The sequence below is a fragment of the Rhea pennata genome, chromosome 6 (assembly GCF_028389875.1).
Source record: "Rhea pennata isolate bPtePen1 chromosome 6, bPtePen1.pri, whole genome shotgun sequence".
Classification (NCBI taxonomy): domain Eukaryota; kingdom Metazoa; phylum Chordata; class Aves; order Rheiformes; family Rheidae; genus Rhea; species Rhea pennata.
Window position 1 is genome coordinate 29,281,476 of NC_084668.1, and position 12,479 is coordinate 29,293,954.

Genomic DNA, 12,479 nt, shown 5'->3' on the forward strand with positions numbered 1-12,479 from the left:
TTCTACAGTAGTGTTTTAGTCTAATGACATCTTTTCATAGGAAGTGCATATTCCTGAATTTAGAAACTTAAAAAATGCTCTACCTAAAAAGAGGAGGAAACACGAACCAAGAGAACTCAGAGTGAACTGAGTAATTGGCAATTATTTGCCCATAGAGTGGGAGACTAGTTCAATAGGATTCCGCCCTGCTCCATTCTAGATAAAGCTCTCTGTATTCTATCTCATGACTGGTATTTTTTAAAATACAAAATAAAAAATTTGTTGACAGACTAGGACTTAGTTTCTTATATTGGTATTCTTCACTGTTCTATTTGCAGTTTTTCTTTAGCTTAGCATTGCCACACCGAGCAAGCATTTGTAGTGGAAACTTGACCCTCATTCTGCTAGTTGCCACATGAACATGTTTTTATTTTTATGCTCTCAAAATGTATTTTTGGCCAAAGAATGTATTACTATTTAACTGCCTAACCTTGGCTTTTATATTGTAACTTTTAAGAGGGAGGAATATTTGCTGGAGTGGTTGTTCTTCTGTTAAAACAGCAAGCTGAAGCTGTGATTCCTACTGATGCAGGTGCAGAGCAATGTCAGTTGCTTTGTGTTCTTCAGAGACAGAAAAAGTAACTTCTCTCATCTTTTTCCTCTCTCTTTTTCTTGAGTGCAAGTGGAGCATGTCTCATGAATAGGTGTGAGCACAGGCACTCAAAAACCTGTTAGAGTAAGGGAGATTAGCATCAACTAGTGTGGGAGAGGAGAAGGGGTGGGAAATTCCTATCTAAAGGAAGTCTGTTTCAGCTTTGTTACAAAGTCTTTCAATATGAAAAACATCTTTTTTTTTTTTTTTTTTTTAATATACATATCTAGGCTAATGTATGCCCAATACTTTCTTAATTCTGCTACTGTTTAGTGTAGATTCTGACCTTCCAGGAATTCCTAGACCTTGCTGTTGCCTCAAGTTCTGTCTGAATACCCCCAAGAGGCTGTAATGTACTGCAGGAGATGTTTAAGTAAGGGTTGCACGTTTTTTGCCTTTGGATCAGGATGGAAAATAATTATTCAGAACTATCAGATATTTGATTCATTCTTCCAAAACAAACAAAAAATTTCTCTGCTTTGCAACCAGAATGTGCAGGGTTTTGAGATGTCCACATGGGCTTTTTATTAAGATCTAGAATAAATTTGCACAGCTTTTTTTTGATGTTAGTTTTGTTATGTCTGCATATGTCAGCTAAGGAATCTACTGACTCTAAATGAGGTTTCCATCTCAGTTCTCATGTACTGCTTTCATCATATTTTGCAATATGTTTTAAGATGAGAACATATATATATTAATACTTCAGTTGATTTTTATAGCATTTTGATATATACCAGATTAGCCAACTAATTCCACATACTGTAACTAGGTTGCCAAATGCCAATTAAAAACTCAGGACACATCTACAGAGCCAATATTTGTGAAGACTGATGTTTTTCAAATGTTCATAGATACTGCTGCACTGTAGCATTCTGGTATTCTATCTGTGCAGCTTTTAAATTTGTTCAAATGAAAAGGCAACACCTTTCCATCTGACTTATTTAGCAATACTATTATGTGAGAAGAAGAATAAAAATGGACTCTCCAGAAAACCAAATCTAATAATACTTAGTGATAGAAAGCAATGTCAAAGGAGGTTTTTTTACATGGACAAGTTAACTTGCTGTATAGTTTTTTGCATCAGAATTACTTTAGATGAAAAATGTGATAAATCTTCCTATTTGTAGGACACAAGAAGCATCTTTCTGAAGCTAATTTTTACTTCTGTGATGATCAGAAAATGAGTTTGCTAAAAACAACTAGAAAAGGTGTCTTGTTTACTTAATTCCTAAAGACTGTTTTTTTAAGAGCTAATGGAAGCTTATTGGTAAAATGCACTTCGTGTGTTAGATGTCTTATAAAGACCAAACCTAGTCAAGTTAATTGGAAACCAGTGGAAGGCTGCAGCTTTCAGAATTGGCCTTCTTGGTACAAATTGGAAAGGACTTTTTAATACAGAATTGGTAACATCTTGTATTTAGGATGTGAATGGCCAGAATCATTTATGAAAACTCCATTTTATAAAACAACATGGGCAGAATTGTTTTTTCTGGAAGTACAATCCAGGATCTATGAGTCCCATTAAGAGTTCTCTTAAGCAAGAACGAATTGTGAATCTTTCCTTTCCAGCGTACCCAGACTGCATAGCCTTTGGTGTTCTGATGAAATTCACTGTTTCTGAAGATGATTTAGCCTATAATTTTTTATGTAAGGTTTAAATGGATATATTTGGTATAATTTTGATGCTAGTAAGTAATTATAACTAATAATCAATTTAACAGTCATTTACATCTTAAATATAATTCATTTTTAATAATAAATAATTTATACTATTTTTATATAATGTTGATTTTGTTTGGGGTTTTTTGGTTTTGCTGATACCTGTAGTCTTGGTCTTGTGGAAGGTGATAGTAATAAGCCTCTTCATGTTCCACTAATCTCTAGAGGTGAGATCTTGGCCTACTGATGTGAGAATTTTGCTTTCAGATTCTTTGTGGTTCTGTATGTTTATAGAATATATTATTCCAGTTGAAAGTGTACATATCACAATTTTTTTCCCAAAAGATCATTTGTAACCTTGATAATGGTGACATTTTTTATCAAATATGGAGATACAGGGGTCATTTAGATATAATGGCATTTTTCATGGCCATTTTCATCTAACAAACTTTGTTACCAGGATGTAAGGTTTTTAAGAGAAATCAAAAATTATGTCATCTTTTTTGTAACGTTCCATAGATAAGAACAGATATTTGTATCTTTTTCGTACTACAGGAAGAAAGTTCTCTTTTGCCTTAAGTTAATTCTTAGATTTTTAGGCCATCTCCCCCCCCCCCCCCAGCAAAAAGTAATCAAATGTGTCTTTATATCTGACTGCCTTCAAAATGAACTGATTGGTGTTGCCAGATAACCGTTTTGCTGATCAGAGGTTCTGCAGCACAGCCTGGTGTTTGGGTTGGCACTAATATGCTACTGGATTGGTAGCTTTGACTTTATACTAAGCCTGAAAAACTGCTGTTGCGCGTCGTGTGATGACACACTGAACTCTGGCATGGCATGATCCTCTCACCACTCAGGACTAAAAAAAATTACAAAGGGTTTCAAAAAGTTCTGAAATGATACAAAACTATGTAGTATAGTTCATATGATACTTTGTTTCTACTCTTTCCTGTCTGTGGGGTTAAGAAGAGCAGTAGAGCACATGTGTTTTAGTGAAATATTTTTGGTGGCTTGTGGTAAAGATACTGATTTCTTAGTTTGAGATGGATGTGGGATAACAGAATATTGGTTATATTTTTGTAGTATGTTCTAAACTGCAACTAAAAGACAAAACAGTAGCTTTTGATCTAGTCTCCAGAGCGCTCATCTTCTGTGTAGACCTCAGATTGTGTTTAGGATCCCTTGCTCCTTTCAGAAACTACATTTTAATTCGTGTCTAAATAATTCAGTTACAAGTAATTTACAATGCAAATAAGAAATGGAACCTATAATTTTATGGGAGGAAGAAAAATATAGAAAAATAGAAAGTAGAAAAAAAATAGCAATTAATGATAGTGTTTGCAATGTAGGCAGTTAATCTCTCAGATTATTTCTGATTAATTCACTATTAAGTCAATCTTGCTATAGTGAAGCAGGATAGGATAGAGCCCCTTCAAAGTAGTCTGGGTTCTTTCTTGGTGGTACTTAGTGAATTGTACAAACTTCCAGGGGTTGATCATTTAGCAGCATCACTTGTTTGCAGGCATTGCATGTCACATATCAGTGCTGTAGCAGTAAGCCACAGGTGAGAGGCCTCCTGTTTTCCATCTGTTATTTGTCTAGGGGGAAGTTTTATGCAACAGTTCTTTGCACTCACTTGGTTTGTGAGCTTTTCTCTAGCATTCAAGTTTTAAATACTTGCAAGACAGATTCCCAGCCTTTGTGGGCAACCAGTTCTACACCATTAGGTAGTGGAAGACAACAGTGGGATCCCTTGTTTCATAGCCTTGTTGTCTTCAAGTTGAACTAACATGGCTCCCTCAGCCTTTACTCATACACCTTATGCTCAGAAGGGGCATTCAGCACAGGATTAGACTTTATGCAGATAGGACATTTGTGGTTGATGAGACAGAGGTATGCTAAGGGTATGTTTCAAGTATTTGTAAGACAGACAGACTGCCGGTACATTCATGCTTTTCCACAGAGATCTTGGAAGTGGTTCATGGAGTTTTTTTAATATATTGTCTTATACTGAAGTCATGGATCTGTAGTAGATGAAAATGCTATCAGGTGGCCGTGTTTGAGTGTCACTCATTTACTCCTTAGATACACCTTCTCTTTGCTATTACTACTTTTCAGTTCAGATAAGTAAAGCATTGCTGTTCTCCCTATCCCTTCTTTTCTTTAACCACAACATACCAACTTTGTTTAAATATTTTCATAGAGCTTCCAACTTGTGCAGTTTTGGGGTTACAGTTATTTTTGTGTTGTCACTGTTTTTTTTTTCCCTCTGCTCCATAGAGTTTCTCCCTCTTTATCTTCCATAGATGCATAGTTAATCTGATTTTACTTGATTCTCCTAGACGAATCTTCTCTGAAATTTCTGAAGGTGTTCTGTGAAACAGTAACTAGGGAAGATAGTACTGGTGTTATCTACTTAAGACTAGCAATACATTTAATGTAGTAGATGTTTTTAGGAAGTAATTTTTAGGAGCTAGGAAAAAGAGAGGTAGTTTTATAAAACACGGACGTTTTCTTGGCCACTTTGGTCAAAATACCATTACTAATTCATGTCAATGTAGCATTTTTAAGCACGTTCTTGTATATTATTCATGTGACTAAACATTTTTCCATGTTGAAGCTGTTTTGTGAAGAAAATGTAGGCTTATTTTTTCTGTTGTAATGGTCTTCAGTATAGGAACTGCAGTTTAAGAAACAGAATAATAAGTAATTCACACTTCATGTTCTAGTCTCCTTTGGTATGCCGAAGTACATATATCTGTGCTGTAGTGACTATCTCTTGTGTAGGATTTATGTTTTAAAAAAGTACTTGTTTGCATACCAAGGTAGATACTAGAATTTAAAGGACAGATGACCATCTGTGATAATAGCACTTAAAGTTCAGATTGTGTTCAATATTTTCATGATATAAAAGAAATATTGAAAGCACTGTTAAATTTCCATGGTGCTATGGTTAATCACGAAAGCATAGAGCTAGTAGTTTATTTTTCTAGGTGCATTGCTCTTTTTCAGTTTGATAATCAAGTGTTTCTATGAATCAAAAATTAAGAATATTTTAACCTGTAGTAATGATAAGATTCACAATGTATAGACAGAGGCACAACCACCTTAAAATAGACAGTAACAGATTTCAGCCTCAGCTGTAGTCAGATGATCTGTCCTTTTCCAGGCAAATCAGAAATACCTCACAAGGGCTATGAATATGCTCCAGCAGGATGACATTAGTCAACAGCATGCTCATTTGAGTTATCTCTTGCTAGTTTAGTTGTCCTAAAACTTCCAGGAGGTAACAGTGAATTTTACAGGAGGATTTGCAGAACTGGTGAATAGTAATGGAGGAGTGGAAGAGTCATTTGGTGCCATTGTTTAGGACCAGGTTGGGTGAACGAAGACGGTGCCTTTGGATTACCCACAGACATCTGAAGTTGTAGTAAATGGAGCTGACAAACACTCTTGCAAGAAAGCAAAACAAAAAAACAATCTTTTCATATGTGCCAGAATTTGAAACAGATTGTATTCACCTTGAAATACAGAGAATAAAGTTTGGAAGTGTGCTGGTTTTGACATTACTAGTGTTAATTTTCTCCACTTTATCCACTCTGAGCAAAAGATTCTTGCATGTGAGGGGTCATGTGCAGCACACATGAAGAAAGAATGCTGTCCAAAAATTCAGGTGTCCCAGTCACATCCAGGGAAATTATGATAAGGAATGGTTTTCCCCAAGAGATAACTTTGTTCACACTACTTTCTTGCCCTATCTCTTAGCCTCTATTTTTTTCTTTCATGACAAATATCTCTGAAATTGATGTACTTGCATATCAACTATTGGAAGTTCACTTGTACTTAAAAGGAAAACAGGTCTGCAGTGTGATATACTACTTATAGTAGCATCGCTATCATTGTGCACTGTTAAAATCTTCATCTTTTAAATCTATTTCCCCATCCAAACTTCTATGAGCTTTCCAGAATATATGCACATATATATACATATAGATAGATAGATATAACCAGAACTTGCAGTTTCTTGGTCAGGGCTGGAGAACCCGTAAGGGTTATTCATATTACTCTCCTGCTGCCTGCTTGCTTCCTCTGAGCAGTAATGTCCACAGCTTGCTCAAACCAGCAAGGAGCTGTTAACTCCAGCTAATGAGCTGGTAGAGCAGAGCCAGTTTTTCCTCATCCAGTAGTCTGAGGAGGAAGCAAGTCTTGCATGTAGCTGAAGTTTATTCTGTTTCCCTGTGGCTAAAATCTCTGGAGTTCTTAGGATGGCTGATAACTGTCTATGCAATGGCAAAGCAGTGTACTCCCACTGGCCCTGTTATAATCTTTAGATTGTCTGATATTTTCAAGGCATGATATAGCTCAAGATGTGCTTCTGAAGTGCTGTGTAGTTTGATGAACTGAAGAAATACTGAATGTTTTTCTTGTACAGCTGCTATTTTCTATAGCGAGAGTTCTGACACGATAAGCTTTATTACCTTTTCTGCTTTTTTTCAGTATTCTATCCTGTTCCTCATATAGGTACTAACTGTATCTCTTAATGTTATTTTACTTTTAGGACTAGTCTTCTGGTGTTTTGGGGAGTTTTTTTGTTTTTTTTTTTTTCTTTCTGAGAACAGCTCTGCTCTCTGATTAGTTTTAAATATATTCTTGTTGTTTCATTTGAACAGCAGTCTTGCCTAGGAGAGAGGGATATGTTTCAAAGTGTGGCTACCAAGTGCAGCTCCCCAGTGGGAGAAAATCCAAGCATTTATGTACTCTGGCAAAGATCTGTAGAGAACCAAGAAGGCTGTTGGTGAGAGAGTTTCACTCCAGGGAGGAGAAGATAAGAAGGAGCGTAAAAGTATTTTATAGTCCATACTGTACTTTTCCTATTGAGTTGATGAAGAAGAGTCATATGCAAGGCTGAACAAAAAACACTGATGTCTTAAGATGTGATTAACGGGTTAGGCATTTGCTCATCTGTTTTCTGCAAAGATTCAAAGCTGGTTCCACTTTTCTTTTTCATCGTTCTGTTTGTTTTTTATTATAGACTCATTCTGATGTTATGAGAATTGGCTATATTTGTCTTTCATCAGTGAATCAGAATCTCTCCAACTTCTGCTGTTAGAAGGAGCTAATTTATCATATTTTGGCAGCAAGTATTCAGTAATTTTGCATTGCTTTTTTCCTTTCTTTATTGAGTGGATTTACTACATAGGGTTTTTTTCTATATTTCTTATTTAAATCTGCAAAAAGAGAACTTTCAATGTTTAGGAATTTCAGAACCATGAAGAAGTGTGTCACAGTTTTAAGAGCTAGAAATGTCCTGACAAAAGAACAAACACTTTTATATTGTTAAAATATCCTATGCTGCTCTCTACTGGAAGAGTGAAAGTCCAAGAATTTTATCAATTGTAGGAGTAGTACTAGCTCAACTCTTAAGAACCATTTGGTTATTATACTATTATATAACAAACTCTTCCACAATGAATGTTTACCATCTTCATCGTACAGCCTTACTGAATTCCTAATAAATATTTATTTTTGTGTGTGCATGTGCATTTGATACATTTGGTACTCAAAAGGTCATGATGAAATAGCTATCTCCACATTTCATGTGGAGTGATGAATAAATTGCTCATTCTTTACAGAAGTTTGCAGAAGTTCAGAAGTGAAGAGCATTCTTTGTGTTAGGGATAATAGAAACATAGGCTTTCATCCTTTCAAGGTTGTCATTAAAAGTCTGACAAATGTGTGTGTTTAGCTTAACTATTACAAGTAATTCTATAGTAACTGGTACTTAATATTAGGCAAAGTATGATGACTGGGCGTATGAAATAAAAGGAGGATTACAGAGAACAGATGAAACAGCTAGCAATAAAAAGACACCAAATGGTTAATATCAGCTGTAAGTTAAAACCCTACTGTACTGTCATTATTGTATTGTAATTAGAAAATAAATTGTCTTGAATTATTTTTGGCCAAAGTACTAATAGAATTTCAATCAGTCAAATATATTCAGAATATTTTCTCTCTATTGCTGTTTTTTATTTATTGTTTATTGCTCTATTCCATCTGAAAAACAAATGGGAAAGTTAGCCTATGAAGGTTAGGCAGGAAATTTAAGAAATGTAAGAAGCATTGTAATAACCAGTTATAACTAAACTTTGAGCTTACCTAGATAGAATTGCATCTAACAAAGATATAAGTTTCAAACTGCAAACAGTTCAACTCATGGCATGATTTCATCAACTCTGACTAATATTGACATCTATGCTCCAAATTTTTTTACGTTAGAGAGTACATCTTACTATATTTTCCCCATGCTGCATACTTTAAGTGTAAGCTCAGATTACACATCCAGATTGTGGAGTCCAATAAAAATTGCAGACCAATGTTAAATGTCAAAACCAAAACTCATCTGGAAAGCACTGCACTGCAAATGATTGGTAGAATTCTAGTTAGTTAATAAAAGCTCCGTAAGTACTCATATAACACTCATGATATTTCCATATACTTCAGGACTTTGTTTTAGGGGGATTTTCTCGTTACCTTTTCAGTAATCTGAATTTATATATGTTTTTTCAGGTTTTGTCAGATAGTCATTTAATCTTGTGCCTTAAGTATTTCATCTTTGTTTTTAGATAACTATTCCCTCTATAAATATCCTGTAAGTGGCAGGGATATACATTAAGAACACTAAACAAATGATGATTTCTAATTTTGAGTACGTTATTAAGTTTTAAAATTCAGCAAAATTTAACAGGTGGTCCAGCTATGGCAGAAGCTTCATTTGGTGCTTATGCATTTTTAGGCAGCAGAGTTAATCAATGGGAGATACAAGCCTTCAGAAAAACAGTATTTATATAAAATTGATGGTTGTGGAAAGATTGGTCTACTGCTTGGGTTTATTGACTGCAGTGAAGAAGCTCGCTTTCATCTTGCTTTTTCGTCAGATCAGAGGGACACATCTGAGGAGGAAGGGGAGGGAAAATGATTCTATTGCTTTTTAGACATGTTTTGCTCTCTCAGCCTAGTTATCTGATTCATCTGGATGGAAGTAGGCAAATACAAAATTTACAGGAGTCTTATGCACTTCTGGAAAAGCGACTGGAGAGGAGGCAGCATGCTCTGAGGCAACCAGAAGGGAACTGGACACAAATACAGGCCAAGTCTGGGTGCTAAGTTTATCGTAACTTATATAGGGGTAAAATTGCTTATGTATTGGGAAATAACAAGCTGCATAGATTGATAATGCTTCTGGAGCTGCAAGTTTCAAAAATACAGCAATATTAGGAAGCAAGTATGGATGGAAGGATGCTCAGCCATCTTCCCCCTTGCTGTAGACAGCAGTGCTCTCTGTTCATTTAAGCCTTGTGCACATCTGCACTACCTGTATTTATGCGAGATCCCTCTACTGAACATAGTGTACTAATGCAACAAACCTGGCCTTGACGCAAACTCTGCAGCAATTACATTTTTACCTCTCTTGTTGTGGCAAGTATGTGTTGTGTTAAACACTCATGTATGCAGGTATGTGATATTACTAGTGTCCCTCTTGCATCCGGTCAGTCCTTGTTTTCTTTCTTTCTTGTTCATGTATGTTTTTGTTTTGCTTTTCTTGCATGTGTTTGCACATCACTCACCTTTTTCTTTCTTCATCTTGTGGAATACCAGTGAATCATTCTTCATATATATGCGTTTTCTGCAACTGTCACTTTTCTATGAAAGAATGTACCCTTTTCTTCTAGTCATTGGAGATGTTGCATGAATGGAAACAAATCAATATAAGGTTTCTACTTCGTTATTTATTAAGAAAAAACCCTTGATCTCCTAGCTGAGGAATTACAACAGTAGAGAGCGCTGACAACAGATGTGCCTGTATCACTAGGTTTTGATCTACATGCTTTTGCATTCAAGGTGGCACATCATATCTCAGATGTCAGTAACAAATTTATAATGTGAATATTTATTGGTAGAGCTGCAGGTGTACAGTAGAGCACACTGACTACAGTAAACATGTTACGAAGTTTTAATGAAATTGAAAACTTCAGAATTATAATGTTGAAAGCTTCTATAGCTTGGTAAACTTACAAGTTGCTTTTGAAATTGCAAAGACTTAAAATTATCTCTGTACATCATGTTAGTAGAGGCAAATGAAAAGCCACCTGAGTGAAAAGGTACTTTTCTTCATATAAAGAAGCTATTGTGATAGCATGTGCATTGCTAATTACATCACTTATTTTTCTGAATTTTTTCCTTTTAAAGTTTTTTTTTTTTTTTTTTTTTTTTTTTTCCTATCATTATGTTGCTATATACAAGTGGTATGACTTAAATCAACTGCCTCAGAAATCAGGCAGGCAACCCGTAATTTCTTAACTTATTACACAAACACATTTTGGGCAGTGTTATCACATTTCTTTGTATACTGTATGCTAGATAATATAGTATGAACTGGAAAATAAGCAAAACTCTATGAAAGAACTTAAAGGCATTTTCAGTGTACAAATAAGGAAGGGTGAGTGTCTCTTAAAATATTATATTCTATATATTAATAGGTATAATATTTGGTTTTTATTAGAACCTTACTTAACAAAAATATTTCTAGTAGAAATCCATATTTTTAGGTGAACTGGAGCCTGTTTCCTTTAAATCTGTGAAGTTACTGTCCTGAATTGAGTCAGGTCTATTTGCATCACAGTATGCAAGTTCTACTAACCTAGTCTAAACCACTGATGCATGTTGTTTTGTTGAAATGCATTGTTAATATTCTATATGTTTTTGTTATTTTCTGAAAGATTCGACACTGCCAATATAATAGTGCCTGAATGGAATAGAGTCCCTATCCTGTAATGCGTAGGTTTGTATGGGATGTCTTTCATTGTGTAACTTCTTATTTCTCATGAACTACAATCTTTTCAGTTTCTTGGCAGTACAGAAGTGGAGCAGCCCAAAGGCACAGAAGTTGTCCGAGATGCTGTTAGAAAATTAAAGGTAAGGAAGCATTTGTAAATTTGTAATGAAATAGAACATATTTCATATGTATCCTCTTTCATAGATAACACACAAGAGAACAAGTGTTTCCAGGTAAATGCATGAGAGTTCTAGACATAGTTGCTTTTAGTGATTTCTTCACAGGCAAGTGAGTACTTCACTATTGTGTCTATATTATCAGGTTGTACAAATATTTCATTGTCTCTTAGATTACACTGTTATTTCTGGTATACCATTTATGTATCTTAAAGCTTTCTTTGGAAATTTTAGGGCTTTGTTAAGCCCGGATTAGATAGCAACAAATTGTTCTATCTGCCATTCTCCCTTTATGGCTGTTGAATATCTCTGATTAGATCACTTCAGCCTCATGGCAGAAAACATGTTCTAAAACATGGTGTACTCACTTAAGGAAAGCTGCAAGCACCAGAGAACAGGAAAAAGAATGCCTTACCAAGGCGTAAGCGGACTACGATAACTCCATGGATACTGGCTCTTCTGGACTGCCCGTCACCCAAAGCTAACACGTGCAATTTAGGAAAACGGCCTGTTAGGCTAGTGGTGAAGGTTTGTGACACTGGCATGAATGTCATTCACCCTCTAGCTTTGATAATCAATGACATATCTGGAAGCAGGGCTGGAAGGAGAGAACAAGATTTAAAAACTGATGTGGACATGTTTATGACATGGCGCATTACTGTTTTGTTCGCCAGATCCTGGCTCATGCACACAAAAACCAGCTATGTGAATGGCTGCATGATGTCAAGAGGTTGCGAAAATTGGGCATTAACAATTGCTTCTTAGTTATGTGTTCTTGGGCACTGAGGGACTTGACAGAGAATGAAAAAGTATGCCGATGAGAAGGCCAAAACCAGATAAGAGTGCTCATGGTATGCTAATATTTGTTTTTAGTCCTAATGTGTTGCTACTCACTAATTTTTGCCCGGGTGAGGGGTGCTGATAGTAGGTCTCTGACTTCAATGTTGTAATCATTCTCTGAACTTCCTTGATTGCATGTGCTGTTGTTGTAAAACTTCTTAAGCCATTGTTTTATCAACCCATGTTAGAATAGACATTTGATTTATAGCTCTTTACTCCTTCTAATCAGAAACTCACAACTCATATGGTGCTGAGAACTTTTAATTTGCCAAAAAGTTTTTGTGCAAAATTGTTGCTTGCAGCTCTGTCAACTTATCTTTACCAGCAGGTGGAGCTG

At 35.6% G+C, this 12,479-nt stretch overlaps 1 protein-coding gene across 5 annotated transcripts in view; it reads left to right on the plus strand.

The window, feature by feature from the left end:
- Positions 1-12,479, plus strand: part of GULP1 (GULP PTB domain containing engulfment adaptor 1) — a 122,789-nt gene that overhangs the window by 73,502 nt on the left and 36,808 nt on the right. For all 5 annotated transcript variants that reach the window (XM_062578479.1, XM_062578481.1, XM_062578478.1 and 2 more), the window contains one exon: positions 11,195-11,266. In XM_062578479.1, coding sequence (XP_062434463.1) covers positions 11,195-11,266 — 72 coding nt within the window. The remainder of the gene's footprint in view (positions 1-11,194; positions 11,267-12,479) is intronic.